This window comes from Ornithodoros turicata, chromosome 3 (assembly GCF_037126465.1).
Source record: "Ornithodoros turicata isolate Travis chromosome 3, ASM3712646v1, whole genome shotgun sequence".
In the NCBI taxonomy this organism is placed as follows: Eukaryota; Metazoa; Arthropoda; class Arachnida; order Ixodida; family Argasidae; genus Ornithodoros; species Ornithodoros turicata.
This window is the reverse complement of record NC_088203.1, coordinates 93737869-93758526: the sequence shown is the minus strand read 5'-3', so window position 1 is coordinate 93758526 and position 20658 is coordinate 93737869. Positions and strand designations below refer to the sequence as shown.

General features: G+C 44.4%; 1 protein-coding gene across 1 annotated transcript in view; it reads right to left on the bottom strand.

Annotated features, from left to right (window-relative positions):
• Positions 1-20658, bottom strand: part of LOC135388848 (alpha-2-macroglobulin-like protein 1) — an 81267-nt gene that overhangs the window by 10639 nt on the left and 49970 nt on the right. Inside the window, exons 28-31 of the mRNA XM_064618693.1 lie at positions 14335-14551; positions 10902-11071; positions 9447-9605; positions 9200-9280 (exon numbers count right to left, since the gene is read on the bottom strand). Coding sequence (XP_064474763.1) covers positions 9200-9280; positions 9447-9605; positions 10902-11071; positions 14335-14551 — 627 coding nt within the window. The remainder of the gene's footprint in view (positions 1-9199; positions 9281-9446; positions 9606-10901; positions 11072-14334; positions 14552-20658) is intronic.

The following is a 20658-nucleotide window of genomic DNA, read 5'->3' as shown; positions in this document are numbered from 1 at the left end:
GTGCAGCTCTTTAAAGTAGCACAGAAGTCATTTTTAACACCCAGTTTTCTTCCTATAAAACTGTTAAGTAGGCCAGTAAGATGCACCATGCGAAGTAATTTACAACACAGTGTCATAATTATCGCAGAAATTGAATTTAAAATATGCCGCAAAAAGCGACCGTGCGCAACGGTGGTGAAGAGCAGTACCAGCCTGTGATCTGCCTGGAACCTTGCGCTGACGCTATAAGGAGAACGCTCGCTGATTGGCCTAGAGAAATGTCTGCTACTCCGCTGTCGTCTGCTACTCGGCTGTTCGAGGTTCTGATAAAGCCTTTCTCCTTGCCTCGGTAATGCTTCGGCCACTCCTTCTATCCCCAATTCTCCGGGAGAACTGGCAAAACAGGTTTACGGCGGCAAAGGGACAAGGCGCTGACCCCCACTGGCCGGCAAACCAGAACGAGTCTCCTTATGCCGTCATCGGTGACGTGCCATCATACCTCCTCATCCTCGTTATAGCTGGAGTGGCAAGTTAAGGGTGAAGGCGCGGAGCTATGTTTATGAGAGTTTTTTTCTGGGAAACAAATTGCACACATCAAAACCTTTCGCGCTATTCGGTATAATTACACACACACTTTCATCAGATGTCTTAATCTGAAATTTTTTTGGATGGCCCTCTGTACTCCTTTAAGATTTTGGCGCCAGATGTGGCTTTGCCTCCTCAGCCTGAGCTGACGAGATGGGGCACGCGGATCGAAGCGGCAAAGTATTATGCCGCAAATCTTGAAATCGTGCGTCAAGTGGTCAGCAAGCTCAGAAAAGAAGACGCCGCAAGGTTTCGTTCGGCACAGCGACTCTTTGAAGACGTTAGCGTGAAACTTAGCAGCTATTGAAGCTAATTTCTCATCATTTCCCCCTCCCATCACAAGGTTGGAGTCTGCAAACTTGACTCTCGTACAGGCTTTGGACATCGTTTGGGACATGCAGGATTCCTTACAAAGGGCTCGAGGTGCATCTATTGTTACAGCAAAGCTTGAAGCCGTGCTTGACAAAAATAAGCGGCTGAAACTGTCGTAGTCCATGGCGCCATTCTTGAAGGCAAAGAACAAGACTTCGAAGATGCACTAGCTCATTTCAAGTTAGCAAGGATAACGTCTTGAGATGTAGAGCGCACGTTTTCTCGATAGAAGGCTGTATTGTCCGACAACAGGATGTCTCTCAAACTTGAAAACTTAAAAATGGCTTTAGTTACATACAATAGTGTCTTATAGTTCAAAGTTGGCTTCAATAAAAAATGTACGTTTATTTTATTTTATTTATTTCAAAAAACCCCAAGGGTCCGGAGGACATTACATGGGGGGTGGGAACACATCATGGAACATTGAGAATGGAAACAGTAATAACAGAAATAAACAGAAAACAGAAATAAGGAAACAAAATAACAACAACATCTTGGAATAACAGGATAAGAACAATACAAGTAAGTAAACAAAGCGATAAACTCAGCAATACAACAGAACGAACACTAGTATTGAAGATGAAGAAAGTGAGAGAGGGAGCTACGGAAAAGTGTATGGTCGTCAATGGTAGCGATTGATGATGGGAGGTTGTTCCACTCAATGGTAGTTGTGCAAAAAAACGATTTGGAGAACGCGTTAGTAATACAGAGGAACCGAGTAACCTTGTTAGTGTGATCAAAGCGAGGAAAAATGACACTCGAGCGTGTGATGGGTGATTGTCGAGCAGGCAAGGTGAAAAAAAATCTATGGTAGAGGGTTAACTTGGCGAAGCGACGACGATGTTCGAGCGGCTCGAGGTTGAGACTTAGTTTTAACGCGGAAACAGAGGTAGTGAAAGAGTAATCGTTGACAATGAAGCGGGCAGCTCGATTTTGGATGGCTTCGATTGCATCACAGAGATAGTTTTGAGGAGGGTCCCATATTGCGGATGCGTATTCAAGCTTGCTTCGTACCAGAGTGGTGAAAGTTAGAAGCTTGAGATGGACAGGTGCTGATCTTAGGGTGCGTCTGACAAAGCCCAAGGAGCGAGAAGCATTGGCCACGATGTGATTAATGTGTTCATTCCAAGTTAAGTTGGAAGAGAGATGAACGCCAAGATATTTGTAGGAATCTGCTCTGGTTAATACTAAATCGCTAATTGTGTAGCAGAAGGGAGGGAGATAAGAAACACGTCGGCGAGAAAATGTCACGATGCAGCACTTAGATATATTCAGGGGCATTTGCCACTCATCACACCAGCACTGAATTAGGGCAAGGTCGGTTTGTAAGGATTGTTGGTCAGTAGGAGAGTTGATCTGCCTGTATACAACGCAATCATCGGCGAATAGTCTGATAGTGGAAGATATGCCTGAAGGAAGGTCATTAATATATATGAGGAATAGGAGGGGACCAAGAACTGAACCCTGAGGAACTCCCGAAAGGACAGGGACAGATGGAGATATGCGGTTATTACATGAGACTGCGAACGAGCGCTTATAAAGAAATTGAGTTAGCCAACGGACGACAAGAGGGTCGAGATTCAGGAGAGAGATTTTGTACATAAGCTTCGGGTGAGGCACCATGTCAAAGGCTTTGCGGAAATCTAAGAAGACGGCGTCGGTCTGATGGTTGTTGTCAGCGTTTAAAAATATGTCATGAACGAAACAAGCTAGTTGAGTTTCACAAGAATAGTATTTACGGAAACCATGCTGCAGCGGGTAGAAAAACACTTTTTCCTCAAGGAATTTGACTAAGTTTGAGAAGATTATGTGTTCAAGAATTTTGCATGCGATACAAGTTAGAGAAATGGGGCGGTAGTTATTAACGTACTGGCTGTTACCGGATTTGAGAATGGGGACGACAATCGCTGTCTTCCAGTCCCGCGGCAACACGGATTCTTGAAGTGACTGTCTAAATATGCAACATAGCAGTTCGCTTGAAATCACTTTCGTGTTGTATAGTACTTTAGAGTTAATTGAGTCAGGACCAGAACTTGAGGACAGCTTGAGTGACTCAATGATCTTACAAATTCCGTGGGGGCTGATATCGATGGGCATCATGGGACAAGAAAGGTTCATGGAAGAAGGGATCACTGGTAATAAAACTTGTGAGCAACCGTCGTCCGTGTTAAAGACAGACGAAAAAAATGAAGCAAACTCGTTGGCACATAGATTGTCTGGGATGACCTCCCCGTTGGGGTAGGTTAGGCTAAAGGAGTGAGATTTAGGCGGGGACAGAACTTTCCAAAATTGTTTAGGTTTGTTCACCAGGAGTGAAGGGAGGTCAAGGTTGAAGAACTTATGTTTCGCTTGTTTTGTCGCGCGCATGTACGCACGTGCACATTCATGAAATTTGGCCCATGATACATCATCGCCACGGCGCTTTGCGATCCTGAAAAATCTCTTTTTCTTGTTTAACAGTGATTTGAGATTTTTCGTAAACCAGGGATTGTGGTCGTAGGATTTTATCTTTATTTTTGGAATGTAACGCTCAGTAAGGTGATTTATGTTGTCGCGAAAGAGGCACCAGTTTTCTTCGACGGAGCGTGGTGAAGCGTCGTGGAAAAAATTATCATACAGAGTAACGAGACCCTCGTTAATTGCTTGGAAGTTTGCACGACTGTAGTCGTAAATGGTTTTAGCAACGAATTTGCGGATATTCGAACGTCTTGAGGATATATCGAAGAATATGTTCTTGTGGTCACTGAGACCATTGGTGACATGCAAGGAAGCAACGTGCTCGGGATGGGAAGTCAAGACCAAGTCGAGTGTTGCCTGGGAGACAGAACATACCCTGGTAGGGTTTGTGATAACCTGGGACAAGTTAAATGTTTGACATTCTATCTAGGACATGTTTGACATTCTATGATCTGTTTCTGTTCATTATTTTGCTGCACAAATAGGTTCATGGTACTATACAATAGGCTTTTGTGCCATACTATTGGCATCACGTTTCATGAAGCGAGAATTTTGCTGTGCATATTTTGACCATACATATTTGACAGATTTTTTTTTTTTTGCATATTTGCATGCAGATTCTGGAAGATTTTTGTGCATACAGTCCCGGGCCTTACTTATGACGTTCAGAGTAACGAATCAAAATATTTCTATTAAATTTGTAGCCAATTATTTACGATTGAATTTTAAAGCTACACTTTTTGCAACCGTAACGTCATTTCAGTAGCTTCTGATTCCTGTTCTAGCAACCAATCACCTTACAGAACAGTTCTGAATCACTTTAGGCTCGGCAGCACACCCCTATAGCTTCCACCAAGGTGACGTCACCACGCCCATGATGACGTCACCGTAAAAACGTTACCGAATGTGGACATCCCATACGGTTCTCCCTTGTTCAGAAAATATGACGCCGTGCTAAACTAAATTTTGCATTACTTTGGGCATTTGGCGTAACTTACTGTGTAATGCAGTTATGGTCCGAACAGCAATCGACAAACAGGCCTCGTTAGTTAGGGCCTGATTTTTTCAGGTTAAACACCATTTCTCCTGATTGTTCCCTCCTGAATCAGTTTCGGAGAAATTTTGGTTAAATCCGATTTCTGTCTGGGTTCCAATCTCGCATCACGGATCGATTACACTATTTAGTAGAGATCTGTACGCATTTTTCATGTAAATACGTATTATTCAAGTGCAACAATAAACTATTCGTTTAAATAAACTATTCGTATAAACTAGACGTTTCCACTGAAGACGAACAAAGGTCGCCACGTGTAACACCTGTCAGAATGGGTCACTTACGCTCCCAACAATACACTCATGTGTGTCAACACTGTCTATGTCTTCGGGGATTACCGCTGGAAGGCCATGATCCCGCAAAAAAACAACAACAACAAAACAAAAAAGAGATTAGGAAATAACTTAATATGTAGACAAGACGAGAAACAAAAACACCCAATAACACCCGAAGGCACAATTATCGCCCGATTTCTCTTCGAATTACAGATTTAAAATAGCACCCGATTTTTACCCCCCGAATCTGAGAAAGGCATTTAACCCGAAAAAGTCACTCTCTATTCGTGAGAAATGTATGTTTGACCAATACATGCAGCTATAACTGCAGGCCATTTGCCAGACAGAAAGCAAATGGTATAACCCTATACGTAACACCCAAATACATCAATATCTCCCGATTTCACGCATAATTACACATCTAAAAATAGCACCCGGTCAACCCCCTCCCCCAAAAAAGGCAGACAAAGACATCTACCCCAAAAACAGACAGACTCTCGATATAGTTCAAATTTGAAGCTGGTAATTGGAAAGATGTCTGTTCACCTTTGCGAGTAGTGAGGAATGCAAATGAACCAAGATGGTGTTTTTGGTGCTTTATGCCATGGCACAAGAGCAACTAAGGCCAAATAGTGCCAAGACACATGATTTATTTTTCGTGCTGTGTTTGCATGTTCTGTGCTGGTTTGAGACAAGTAGGGTCTTATGTGTCATTGATTTAAAAAGGGCAATGACTGTTTTTGTGAGGAACTTTACATATACTACGGTTAGGGTTGCCACCTTTCGTAGTGAAAAATGCCGGCTGAGGGAGAGGAGGTGGAATAGATGGAAAGGAGGAAAGGCTCGTGGAAAAGGGAAAGTGGGTGAGGGGTGGACGAGGACACACATGGAGCGAGAGAGAGAGAGCATGCTCGCTCAAGATAATACGAGGAAACATATGTTCCTGTGTGTGGCTGTATCATGATAATAAGAATGAATAACTAAGAAAACGACCTGGTGACTGCAGAGCTGGGTCTGTATTCCAGATTTATTCAAGCTGTAGTGGAATGTTGAACTGAAAGCCCGCAGAAGCCCCTATGAAAGGTCTTGAGTCACAAATACCGGCAAAAGGCTGCCGGTATCACTTTCCTACCGGCAACCGGCAGAGCGCCCAAATAACCGGCCGTGCCGGTATAGTACCGGCCTGGTGGCAACCCTAACTACGGTTGCTAAGAAAGAAGACATAAGTGAGTTAAATTTGAAGCAAGGCAGGGAAAGGTATATGGGATATAGCCATGGCAATAACTGCCAATAATACCCTCCGGTCTCCCTTCTGTGATTGCTGCATGCATGACGCCCACCGCATTGAGGGCTCAGAAGTTTTGAGGAAAAATCTCTGGCGAGGGGGTCACCAATTTTCCTCTGTCTAAAAGACTTCGAGACATTTCTGGGGCGAGGAGCTCACCCGAACCATCCTACCCACGCTGGGATTTTGGGCATCCCCAGGCGAGGGAGTCGCCATTTCTCCTCTGTCCACAGAACTTCGTGGCATGCCCAGACGAGTGGTTGTTTACTCTCCTGGTTCCGTCACTCTCACAACCAGCAGATGCCCTGATGGGTTGCCGAGCTATATTAACTTAGTGAGGCAGGTTGCCTCTAGGTAACTTAACAAGCATTCTTTAGGCAAATGAACCAAGATGAGTTGAATTATGTAACCATTCTGAAGATGTAACCAATGCAACTTTAAACTGAGCAAGAGGAAGAAGTATAATAAATATACTAAAAAATACTAGGGCTGTGCGAGTACTCGAAATTTCGAGTTCGAGTCGAGTCGATCTCATACTCGACTCGAACTCGACTCGACAAATGATGACTTGTCAACTTTCGAGAACTCGATATCGTTTCGAGCTCGATTTCGATCCACATTAAAATCCATCACATATAAGATATAACCTGTCACAACGATTCATTCCACCATTTGGAAACACGCATTTGGCGCAGCCGCAATTGCTGTCACAATTCCGCCATCTTCTTTTCACTATTAGCTTCGGGAAACCTCGACTTGGCTACAGACTGAGTAGTGGCTATGAATGGCAAACCGGCTTCAACTGGCTACTGCTGGCCATGGAGGCGTCTCGCGCGCGGAAGCGTATCCGACATGGGAGGAGCGCACTTCGTAGTTTCGTTTCTTCGGCCGGAGTCTGTTTCGGTTCTACTAGTTCATAAAACTCAGAGATGCCTGACACGAGTGAAGAAAGTGCATCTGCACACAATCGAAAAGGGCTGGAAGCCTTGTGTAGGACTACGAAAATTTCCGGTACGAACGCTTCCTTACCACGCCCATAGAGAGTCGATCACCGGTGATTGACGCTTTATGAGCGGCGCTACTCGGTCCCTAAAGTAGATTTGGACAAGTGGTCACATTTGTTAGATACTATGAACACTACAGAATGAGTTCCATTTTCACTTTTATCTTTTCCTTGTGGTAGTGATTTATGAAGTTGGCCCTGTGCCAAGGAGGCAGTGTGGAGATTCTATCTTGGTTGCGGCGTCGCGTTCCCGCGGCAGACCTCTTTTGCAAATGCGCAATAGTCGCATTTGAAGCGTATTTGAATTAGATTTCGTCTGTTACAACGCAAATAACAACTCTGAAGGTGTTAGACAATCAGATTTTTGTCCTGCATGTGTGGGCATGTATATAACTTGCACTATTGCTGTTCTTCCTGTCTCAAAACCAACCGGGACGAATGGAAGAGTGGTGAAATAGCAATAAGTGGTGCAACAGGAAAGTTGAGCCTGAAACTAATGTTTTCAGCGGAAATTACTATGTTAATTTTCGTTTTACTCCTTCAATGAACTCTGTCACTCAGTTACATGAACAACATGCAGTGTTAACGCTATTTTCCACAACTCATTAACTTCTTAATCCAAAGGGTTGATATTTTCAGGTATTATTTCTGACAAAGATTGCCGCGTTTTGTATATTTTAGAACTTGTAGATTGATATTTTTGTTCAAAATACAGACATATCTTCATGAGGTTTCTGCTGTTACACCAATTTTTTGGTGTCCCAAAATCAATTTTAGGAATACATGGATAGCTTTGTTTATGAAACTTACAGCAATCATTTGGCTACATTTTCCTATATAGCAACATATTTTGAAGTGATACTGTCAGCCACAAAAAAAATATTGGTCAAACCACCGAAAATTGTGTTAAACCGCACGTTGTAGAAAGACCAGTTTTCCTACCCATAACTTTTAAATCTTTTATGGTTGCAATATTCATTTAGCAATGCTGTCCTTAGGTGGCACATTGTTTTCATAAAGCTCTTATAATCTTCATTCGTTTCATTTTTTGTTAACTGTAGCACAAAATAACATTTTTAAGGGGAAGCTGGCCAAAAAGTGGTGCTACAGCAGCTTGAAATTTTATATCTATCTTCCTGTTTCTACACATTGCCTATCATTTAATGGAACGCCAACTACTCGAACTCGACTCGATACTTGAAACAGGGATTTGGTATTACTCGAACTCGACTCGAACTCGAAAATTTTGCTACTCGCACAGCCCTAAAAAATATGTATACTTGCGTATTATACAAACACCCGTGCTTGCACCTCTTTCGTGCACAACATTTAGCCGTCAAGACATCCTTTCCATAAAACTGATTCCAAGCAACGTCCCAACGAAATGAAACTCAATAGGCCTGCTTCGCCCACAGAAATAAACATTTCTCTAACTGCCTTTGCACACATCAACGTTGCAATCGTTTGCGCAATACGGACCACACCACACTCCTTCATTGTGGTCCCTTTGCACACCTCCCTCAACATCACATTATATCGAGTGCCCATTTCGGGGCTGATATTACCATCCTTTTATGAGCCCACTAACAGCTAGGCAGCCCTCATTCAAAACCTTTCCTTGCCGGCATGCTCTGGAACCGTTAGGCCTACTGGTGCATAAAGGAAAACTGCAAAGCTCTGCCATTCAGGTACAAAGCAGAGTCGATTTCTAATTGCATAATTACATTTCTAATTGAAGTTAGTTGTGTCTTGATACTTTAGCAAACAGAAGAAGTAGTACTCTGAATGTTAAAATTTAGTATGGGCAGATGAAATGCGGTTTTCGTTTAGATCAACGACTATTACTCTGGAGCATACATAACTGTGTATCTATAACTTTTATCATGCGATAAACACGATATGTGATACAAGAATCCCACAACGCATTCTACTGCTTAGACGCTCTCGTATTCGTCGACTGGGTCTGATATCTCGCACCGAACTTCATAAATGAGGAATTGAATGTGTTCCCCTAGTGTGACTTATTTAACCCCCATTCATCATCTAAAAATATAGTTGTTGTTGTTGACTTATTTAACGACAGGCACGACTTAAATGACTAGTTTGCTTGTAAAATACTACACACCAGCTATGAGGTCACCTTATGGCAAAAGGAAGTGCCATGTTGGGAAGAAATGAAGTAAACATACCTGAACAAGAGCACATCCTGTACTGCATGGGCTAATGGTAACAGTAAGGTTAGTTACGTTTGGATTTTCCAATAGCCGTTGCTGAAAAACAAAAAGAGAGGAAGAAGAAAGTGAAAAGGGGAGTGCATGGATGCGGATTCGTTTTGAAAATGATCCTTAGCCGTCGAATTACCATCGGCACACGGGACAGCAATTGAAATGTAGCGAATATTTGCTCAAAAGCCAATTACTCTTCGAGGTGACTCACCTGGTAGACAAGTCTATTGGCATTTGTGATGTTGAACGTGAGTACCTCAGGAGAACTGCCCGCACCGTTGGTACCAGTTACGGTAACAACTAGCGAGACATCTGGCGTGTACACAGCTTTTGAGTACTCTGAAAGTGCTTGCACTCCCACGGTGTAGGGCTGAAAAGAAAAAAGGAAAGTACTAAAGTTCGAATTTCTGTAGATACTACACGCATTTCGTCGTGTGGTTGAGTCGCTAGTGTCGTGTAGTGGTGAAAATGTTTACGAGGCAATAAAACCCGCAAGATACGGAGAGCATTTGGTGGATTGCATTGAACTGAAAAATAATGTGGACATTGTGGTTTCACGAAGCTGGGGGACACTGTGTATACACAGAAAGAACCAGACCCACTCCTTTTTGTTCCGATAGAGTAGTACACCACCAGCTTACTGGCTTTTGATTTCTCCTAATTTTTGCATTTTTTTCAAGCGCTTATTATTTTTTTGTTATTTTGGAACTTGATTGCTTCTTCAAGGTAATAGATGACTGGCTTTGGGTGCTACCCTTCTTCGTTATGGCTACGGCTAAATTACGGTTGTGTTCATTTACAGTCTGTACAGTCTCTTCATTGGGGGCGAGCAAATAGTTGAAGACTACACATGATACGATACTGCTCCGGACACCAAGATCATGACAAGATGTGAAAGTTTGCCCATAGCATTTATCAATTTAGCAATCAGTTCGCTCGGAAAGACCATATTGTAAAAGAGCAGTTTATAAGATAGTTCGAGTAGATCGTAAATCCCTGTACGGTATGGTATGATAGGATAAAGGAAGCTGTCAAATCAAAGATCAGCAACATGTTGTGAGCCACTTGAGACAAAAAAAAATTATTGGGTTATAATATTTTCAGAACCGTTATGAACTAAAACTCGCTATTGTCTCATGTTCAGGGGTTAATCCCACACTCTCTCTTTCGTTCTTTGTTGGGTTGCAGTGGGGAACCTCTACCTGGTGGAAGTCCCTTGTTTTGTGAGTCCCCTGTTCATTATTGTCTACCGTCCTGTCAGTGCATAATACCAAACAAAAACTGCAACCTGCACACAAAAAACGTTATGAAAGGAAAGGATGATATCGGTTGACATGCTGATGTTATGCGGGTATGCGGATGGTTTTTCACGTTCACACTTAAACAATCTATTACTATTACTGAGTAGTTCCGAATGAAACTTTGCAATGAGCATCCTGCTGATCCTTAGATGACGTGCTGTTTCTTCTGTAGGGATAACTTGCATATCGTTGCCAAGTGACATTCTAGGTGCGCAACAGAGTATTTCGGGAATATTATGCACCCACAGAGCTATTATGTGTCTCATATTATTCATAATACTCCCTTTGGGAATACAGTATCACTCAAACTTAGTTATCGAGCAAATGCAGCATTCACGAACAAAAAAAAAGAAAAGAAAAGCTACCTGTGACAACGAGTAGTAGTAGTTCAGGTCAATATATTGAGACAGGTAACGTGCTATTGGCTGAGCAGGTCCCAAGTTGCGTCCCAAGAGAACCATTGTTAGGATGACATAGCCTGCTGTATCCAGTTGAAGATCAAACACACTAGGATCACTCCAGGAAGTGTAACCACCTGGAAGGAAGCAAGAAAGCAGAAGCTGTGGTGTCATTGTGACCTTTAATGATCATTATCATTCGCCAAAAAGAGTTTTAAGATAAGAAGGAGAGAAAAGTGAGAAGAACAGGAAAAGAGCGGAGGGAGGACCTCGATATTCCCGGTTGCAAAATCCCCGATCTCGAAGTTCATATTCCCAAAACAAGGCAAATCAAGAAGAATGCTCGACTGTTTCGTAAGGTGGTCAACAGGGTTTAAAAACATGACATCACTGTTTAACCATTCCAATTAACAGGTTTTCGATGTCCGTCCAAGTCGTTTTAGCAAACGAAGTCGTATTTTTGCGGCCGTTAGGCTTAGCGGGGCGGACACGGCTGAACAGCTCATTGGTTAGTTTGTTATTAGGCTAGCCCAAGTTCGGTGTGCACTTTATAGTCAGATAACATTTATTTACAGTAGTTTATTTTGTGTTTGATATGTATACTGGCAATCTGCTTTTGAACTTCCATAAGCTGCCAAAAGCGCAATGCGGATCAAAGGAGAAAAACATCCCGACAGGTGGAAGAAAGTTTGACTGCGAGGAGGGCGCCTAGTGTACCCTCTCTCCTGGAAAGCCGTCGACCTTACTTTACCCAAGATTACCTCCAGCAACGCTATTCAGAGTGCGCGCCATATATCTCCGAGTCATCGCTCCCCGCATTCCCTTAATTCCCACCGTTCTCCCAAGGAAAAAAAAGGGGGGAGGGCAGGAACAGTACAGCGAATAGTATGTTGTGTGCATGCAACGCAGCAGAGGGTAAGGCGCAGGGCCATACTGCAACTGGCTTTACAAATAATTAATCTAAGGAGACACACCGAAACGCTTATTTATGAAAGCACAAAGGGAGCATACATGACGTTCTTAAGCCTTTTACTGAACGAAGACAAACGGAGACGGGCGATTATATTTCACGATCGTGGTTTAGCAGTCTGCTCGAACTTTTCTCGATGGGATGCCATCCGAGGTGCGTCGTGTTCCGTGGTAGTTTAGTGACAAACTACGTAGCTGCACGCACTCTGCTATGGCAAAGTGAGCTGAAAACCCCTCTCTTTCTCTCTCTTGGATTAATAAATTCAGGAGTGCTCCGCTACAGATTGAAAATATTACATAGAAGATTCTGTAACCGCTCGCTGAAAATTCACGACACTTCTCCGCGCTGTCTGTGGGAGGTCGAGGGAAAGGTTTTTGTTTTTACGAACTAGGTAATTCTTTTGTTGTTATTCTATGTTTGCACTGCGAAGCCCCTCTGGCTGTGAGCGTTATACACTGGTGGACATAAATCACATAATAAAAAGAGCGCAGCGGAAATGAGTTGGAGACAGCGGTGTTAGTTAACGTGCTGGGTAAATGACTTCAGTAAGAACTCTGCAGACATCCATCTGGAAAGTCTGTCGGAAAACGCCAAGGGGAAACTCCAGACAGCACGTGTGATGGTAAGCTGGGAACCCGACATCTCCAATTCGTTAGCATTACCTTTACCATGACCCGCGAATTATCGATGGTTCTTGGTACTTCATTTACCCCAAATTAGCATTGGTATTTTCCTTTAAAAAAAAAAAAACATTAGAGCCGTGCAATTTCGAATATGAAACGAATATCTGATGCTGTTCGAATGTTATTTGCAACATATTTTCAGTATTCGAAATTTTCGAATATTTTTCACATAGTACTGCAGCGAGGTATCGCTATCGCCATTCTGCAAAGTGGGCTTCGCTGCTTTGCATCCAAGAGTTAGGTGAAGTCCACTTTACGTCACCGCCATTCTTTTGGTGTACTGCTCCATTCTCCAAGTCGACTTCACATAATTAAACTCGAGTGTTAGGTGAAGCCCGCTTTACACAGTTTACAATATTATGTCACTAAAGCCTACTACAACTTCTGTGAGCTCATGGTCAACACTGTACTCTGGGCACCGCATGTTCCAGTAAATGTACTCCCAACAGTTCAGTAACAGATGGAAATATGTGCAGTTTCTAAAAAAGTACAGGAAATTCACAATATAAACATAGAAATGAGGAGCTGCACAGAAAGCAGGCTGGATGGAACATGTTAACTGACTCTCAATGCAGTTCATCCCACTAATGCAGTCTACCATACACAACACAGAGGGACCCTTCTTTCATGATATGTTATGCTGGGTCAAAAGGCTCACTAGTTTGGAGCAGAACATCATCGAATGTGCGCAACATCAGAAAACATTTCGTCATGAGGTATTCAAAATTATTCGAATTGGGCTGTTTCTGATTATTCGAATTCGATTCGCTGTCCGAAGAAATTATTCGGATTCGCTTCACAGTACAAGTGAAATATCTGTAAACTATTTGCAATGGAAATTTTGCTATCTGCACAGCTACATTCACGACTTAATTTTTAGAGTCCGACGGCCGTATTCTTAAGCGATCCTCGACTGTACACCTCGCCTCGACTCCACTGAGTTGAGGCGAGGAAGCCAATTAAGGAAGCCAATTCAATTTGAGGAGCCAGGGAGTTTCAAGGGAACAAAGGAGTTACCGCAGCACTCTAGGAAATAATTATGTACTGACTTTACGTCGCGAGACAACTGTGATCATGAGCGATGCCACAGTGGTCGGTCTGTGGATTAATGTGGGAGGACCTCGATATTCCCTCGATTCCGAAATCCCTGATCTCAAAATTCATGTTCTCGAAACAAGGAGAATCAAGGAGAATGCTCGGTTGCTTCGTAAGATGATATGCCGTGTTTAAAAACACTACACCACTTTTTTTTTTTCCCACCTGGGGGCTCTTTGATGCTGAAATCTCAACATACATAGGTCCCTGAATTTTCCCAACATACGGCACACCTATTAAACGTCCTTCGTGGAAGACAGCTTGTCAAAGCAACTTGTACCTTGCCACCAAGTTGCCGGTGTCTTCGGGCATGGTTCGAACCCACAATACTTGGGATCAGTAGGCAAATACGCTACCTGCAACTGAGCCACCGAACACCGGAACTCAAGGAAGTCGTGAGGGATTTCTCTTTGTTCAGGCAGTATTTCAAGTCAATGTCTATTTTTGAAACACAAAACCGATCTCGAGGAGCAAGTGATCGAAAGGACAAATCGAGGATGGTTTAAGAATACGTCCTTGAATCGTCCTGAGCTTCTAGGGCGCAATTATACTTTGGCAACGGTCCCTCCGCCATGAGCTTTCCGCGTTATCGTTGAGCCACAACCTTGGAATACTGACACGATAAGGTGGAGCGATGTGCTACGGAACTTACCCGAGGTGTCAGCACTGGCCAGGAGATTGTCTATCAAGGTGGATGCTTCCCCAGTCTGACCAAGCCTGGCCAAGAAGTAAGCGTACAAGGCCTGCGTACGATTGCTGGGGAAGTTTTCGGCATTCGTGCAGTTGATAATCTGGCCGTAAACGTTTTCATTCTGATATCCCGCCGTCAGCAAAGAAATGCCGATGAAGAGGCTCAGGTCGGATGGACGCTGAAAGAAAGAGCTTTATGGTTAGGAACTCGTTACGAATGCAACTCGAAACAAGACTGCCCCGTTAAATTTAGTTCTGAAACTTCTTTAAGTAGCACACACTCACATAAATGGGTTCTTATTATCGTTCAATTTGCATAAGTGCCATGCGGGTATGCAACCAGAGAGGCTCTTCGGAAATGACAGTGCTGATGGTGATGTAATAAAGAAAAAAATTCAGATGGGAGTCGCAATGAACTGGCTACCCCAGGACACTTACACACAGAAGATACAAAGAGATGAACCAGTTAAAGTGATGAAGCTCAACATGTAGTTCAAAATTTCAACAGGGTGAGTGACAGTATAGTTTTAGTCATTTTGGTGACTAAATGATTTCCACAGCAATTACTCAATTTCAGGTCTATGTGCTTGAAAGTTGATGCAAAGTTTTAGGGACTATTAACAGTGCTGAAAAGTAAACTTCAGGCTCAGGGGGCCTAAGATGGAGAGTAACAGGAGTAAGGGAGTAAATATGGAGTAAAGGACAAGAAGCTGAAATCACTCCCAAATTTGCTCCTTGTTTTTTAGAGTGTACACTGTTAAAACAGATAGTCACCACATAGCACGCTCATAGCCAACCATCATTCCGAATGATATCATTCTGTGTATATTGATTTGTTGAAAACGGGAAGAGGTGCCTATCTGGGACACATTATCTTTAGGGAGTGACTTTTTCGGGTTAAATACCTTTCTCAGATTCCGGGGGTAAAAATCGGGAGCTATTTTTAAATCTGTAATTCGGGGAGAAATCGGGCGATAATTGTGCCTTCGGATGTTATTGGGTGTTTTTGTTTCTCCTCTTGTCTATTAAGTCCTTCTCTAATCTCTCTTTTTTGTTTTTTTGCGGGATCGTGACCTTCCAGCGGTAATCCCCGAAGACATAGACAGCGTTGACACACATGGGTGTATTGCTGGGATCGTAAGTGACCCATTCTTGCATGTGTTACACGTGGTAACCTTTGTTCGTCTTCAGTGGAAGCGTCACCTGAGGATTTCATAGTGACTGGAATTCGGGGAGAAATCGGGTTGAACCCGAATTGGTCGGAGGTCAGTTCGGGGGGGAATAACAGGGCAGAATCGGGTTTAACCTGAAAAAGTCACTCCCTAATTATCTTGTCCCAGATAGGCGCCTCCCCCCTGTTTTGAACAAACCAGGATACAGAATGATATTATTCAGAATAATGGTTGGCTAGGAGCATGCTATGTGGTGAAGTTCCATTTTAACAGTGTAGTGTGGTGGTGGGAGATGCTGTTAGCATAACTAAAGTAACCTAACTTGAAATACAGACATATATTGATATATGAAGAGCTCCTCTTGCTGCGCCTCCCACCAACAGTACAGATGCTGCTGGCTCTTCCCACTGCGGAACTTGCAGCGCACGCTGACAAGATAATGGAGGTAGCAGTGCCAGCCATCACGGCCGTGCAGTACCAAGACACCCACTCGGCGCCAGCACATCGTTCTCCTCGCTCACAACCCTCTCCCCATTCAGGGGATAGTCAAACCAACCGAACGTCCCTTGAAGAGCTGCAAGACGAGGTACGAGCATGTCATCCCTTCTAGCGTCTGTTTTACCTCGCAGACAGAGTCAAGCGGATAACCGCAACATGCCGCACAGTCGCCGTCAGTCCAGATCCCTGCGCAGACCTCGCCGGCGCCTCAAGAGAACACGACAGGATTCTGCTGGTACCACTGCCAGTTCGGCGCAGGAGCCCGCAGATGTTAATCGCCTTGTGCCTTGCCAGGAAACCGACCGAGGGGTCGCTAGCGGCGGTGTGTGGATAGCACCCAGCAAAGCCAGCCGCCTACTCTACGTTTCCGACAAAACCTCCCGACATTGTTTTATGTCGGATACGGGCGCCGAAGTTAGCTTGATACCTCTACCCGCTCGGAACGGCTACTGCAGCCCATCTTATCACCTCGCGGCTCCAAACGGCACAAGCATTCCCGTTGACGGCGAACGCTCTGTAACCTTATCGCTCGGACTAAGGAGCTCGTTTCCGTGGGTTTCCGAGATTGCTGCAATTCAGCACATTTTGGGCGCGGATTTTCTGCACCACTTGGCTTGACCGTCAGCCTCGGTCGCAAAGCCATTGTGGACTCTGCGACAAACTTACGCACCCCTGGGTTTCCGTCGATTGTTCGTCAGCCTACGCCCACCTCCACAATCTCGGCGTTACAGGCACCATTCACTGCTGTTCTAGACGGATTCCCGTCCTTGACGAACTGCCACCGGATTGGACCCAGCCCGTGTGCCACGACGTGGTTCATCACGTCCAGACGACGGGTCCCCTGTGCATTTCCAGCCCCCGTCGACTAGCACCAGAAGAGTTTAAAATTGCTCAAGCTGAATTCCAGCACACGCTTGACATCGGCACTGTACGACCATCTCAGAGCGACTGGGTCTCACTTTTACACCGGTGATTGGAGACCTTGTGGGCACTACCGAGCGCTCAATATCATCACCAAGCCCGACCGGTACTTCCTACCCAACATTCAAGACTTCACCACGAACCTCGCCGGAGTGCATCCCTTGAGCAAGATAGACCTTGCCACCAGATACCGATGGCCCCCGCAGACGTTCCTAAAACTGCTATCATGATGCCTTTCGGACTTTCTGAGTTCCTTAGGATGGCCTTCGGCTTACAGAACGCCTCCCAGACCTTCCAGAGGTTCGTGGACTCCGTCATGCGAGGTTGGCCAGGTTACCTGGATGACATTCTGGCGCTTGCAAAACTGAAGAGCAACACATGCAACATCTACGTCAAGTTTTCTCATGTTTGCAAGAACGCGGCATTGTCATCAACATCTAGAAGTGCGAATTCGGCAAGCCTTCCGTGGAGTTCCTCTGGCATGAGATTATCAGCCGATGAAATACCTCCCCTTCCACACAAAGTTAAGGCCACCCAGGAGTGTCCCTTGCCAGACTCTGTATACCAGCTACGACGATCGACGTTACTCAAGGCGAATCCCCCTCCTCCTCATCAACACGCTTGTCCTGGACCGACGATCCGCGAGCCGCTTTCACTTCTGTCAAGAACACTCTAGCCAGTAGTACCATTTTTTCTGCTTCCCTCTAGGAAACGACGCAGTCCCAATAACTGAGTATTTATTTCTGTGTCCTTATGGCCCAGTCATCATGCTTCATTCCACAAAATCTCTCTTAACTTTAGTCCGCGGCTTTTTGGAGTGCCAACGATATACCCAGGTGCCTCACCATACCCAATAGTATACACTCAACGAACTTCGAAATAGAACTGCCCCGTCGAACATCTCTGCCGCCAAAATGCCTCAAATATGCCTCAAAATGCGAATGTAATATGCATTTCCTAACACTTCCTCGAGGATATTTCATAAGAATAACTCCGGAGAAACGTGAAAGGCACGTTTCCTGGCAACACTGCTATGGTTTATGCGTTCATTCCTGGTTTTGGTTCAATTGGCAGAACGGCTCCACAGGGGGCAATCCGGAAACCATTTGTGAGCCGCCTGCTCACAGGACCAGACAGTTAAAAGCCGAGGATAACGGTACAGGAATTCTATACTGAACTGAGGGTGAAAGTTAAACTCTGTTGTTTCATCCAGTGCATAAAGTTAATATTTGATGACACTCAATCAACTGTTTAATTGCTCTTGCCAAATGAGAACAAAAAATGATACCGTTGCTTCAGTCATGTCAATGATTGCACTGTCCAAAGCCAAAGGAATTACTATGGGTTGCATAATACTTCAGTAACACATTTAGATGTAGGTATCATTTCCTTGAGCCTGAGGGAGAACACACACACGTAATAACAGACCGGACGACACGGGTCTCAACGACATTTGAGTCTCGTGTCATCCAGTCTGTTTTTATGGGTGTGTGTGTTCTCCCTCAGACTCAAGGAAATGATACCTACTACATATATCGAATCGAATCTACACCAATTCGCTTGTACCCCATTTCTTTGTTCAAGACATTTAGGCTGACCTGTACAAGTACTTCTGGCTTTTTCTTTTTATCTGTTCCCTAATGACATGGCTGGTAACATGGCAATCGGGTAGCTCGTGTTGAGATGTATGCACGAAATGTTGAAGCAGACTGCTGACCCGTAATTCTGAGTCGGTGTAATCATTCTTGCTCTTGGCTTAGCTTAACACATCCAAATCCATGTACAGTAGAATCTCGATGATACGAATCTCAAGGGGTAGCGGAAAAAATTTGTATAATCCGAAATTCGTATCAAACGAATTAAACCAAAATAAAAATTGAGGCAATAAAAATAGACAGTGACTGTTCATTTTCCATTACTGTCAGTGAAAGAGGTCAGTCATAACGCTTACGTGTGTCTGTTCTTGGCCAATGCAGCCCAAATCCGCGAGATGATTCAAAAGACCCAGCATGTGCTTTCCACCCGCGAGTCGCGCGACAGTGTTCTAAAGCGAGCTTCTCCTAAAGCACGCAGGCGTTAGGTGAAGCCGACTTGTGGAATGGTGACGCGTAATCTTGCCAGAAGTTGCCCTGATATGTTCGCTCCACGTGTTCTGGTCGCTGTTTTACGCCAGTGCGATGTCACACAGCTTCGTGGTTTATTGTTGCGAGGGGGTAAAAAGGTCAAAATAGAGATAAGGTAATTAGAGTCACTAAATACGCTAAGCTTCAGAGTATCGACACTGAGCTGCAAGAGCGAGCATGCGCCATCTTGTTTCTGCGCGCTACCCACGCGCACGCGCAATGCGCACTTTAGCGCACGATTTTGTCTGTCGTGCATGGGTGAAATGTTCCTTTCGTTTGCAAGCAGCAGTTGACGGCCTTGAGCTCACCTTGACATCCTCGGGACGCTCTGGTTGACAATACCCGCGCCCTCTAGTCGTGTACCCTACACAGTGGCTAATCCTTCTATTCATCGGAGATAATCCGTCTATTGGGGCGGGCTACATTGGAAACAACACCCGGGATTACACGGCCCGGAGCCATATGACCTTTAGAGTCACTAAATGGGTATCTAAAGGTCAAGGCTCCGGGCCTTTAATCCCTTTCATCTTATCTCCACCACCACCACCAAAGGGAGAGTCATTTCTTGCATTGCACAACATGATGTAAGGGAGTTCGTGGTGAGGATGGTTAGATCTCTCTCCCTTTTCGAAAGAAGGAGCGGCATGACTCGCGCGCTCTCGCGCCACAGAGGAACGACCTCTGTCGCATCCTCGGCTCGTTCGTATCATCTGTAAAGGCAAGATAACGTGTTCGTATCATCCGAACTCTAATATACATGGGAAGAATAGGCATTCTGGCCGGTACCGGAAAAGAATTCGTATCATCCCGAAATTCGTATAATCCGTGATCGTACCATACAGATTCTGCTGTTGTACTATAGTGACTCGGAATCTTGCGTGTTACGTTGAGGCCGATCCAAAGGTAACTTTCGTCGCCTTATGTATTACATAGGGTTCTTCATTTTCGGATTAAACCCGATTTTTCACGATTGTTCCCCGCCCCCCCAAAACAAATTTTCGAGAATTCGGGTAAAACCCGATATCTACCCGAAATCCTTGCGGTCCTTCAACTTGCCGTCCTCGGTAAACCATCGGAAACGTGAATCATAATATCACCAAAGAGAGCTATTTGTGACAACCTATTTGTCATCCGTTTATGATCCCCTCCTGCAGGAGTCAAAGACGAGCTTTTGTGGAGCTCGGGCATGTGTTTGAATACTGCGGTCATTCACTATCCCAGTTCTGAGCGGAAATATAAAGATTGTTGTTTCTCGTCCCAGTGTCACAGCAGTGGCTTGTTTCATATGCCTTTCGTTTCACCCGAAAATTCCCCGGTTACATGTAATACAGAGATCATAGCGCCCGATTTCTCCCCAAATTCTCGTCTGTAACTAGCACCCGATTTTTCCCTCCCGAATTTGAAAAATGATAAAACCCGAAAACGAAGAACCCTAAGGATACAGGGTGACTCAAGCTTTACAGGTCACATCATAAGTAGGGCCTGACTTTTTCGGGTTTTATTTTTGGCCAAATTCGGGGGGTAAATATCGGGTGATATTTTTCATTCGAAAATTCGGGTGTATTCGGGTTA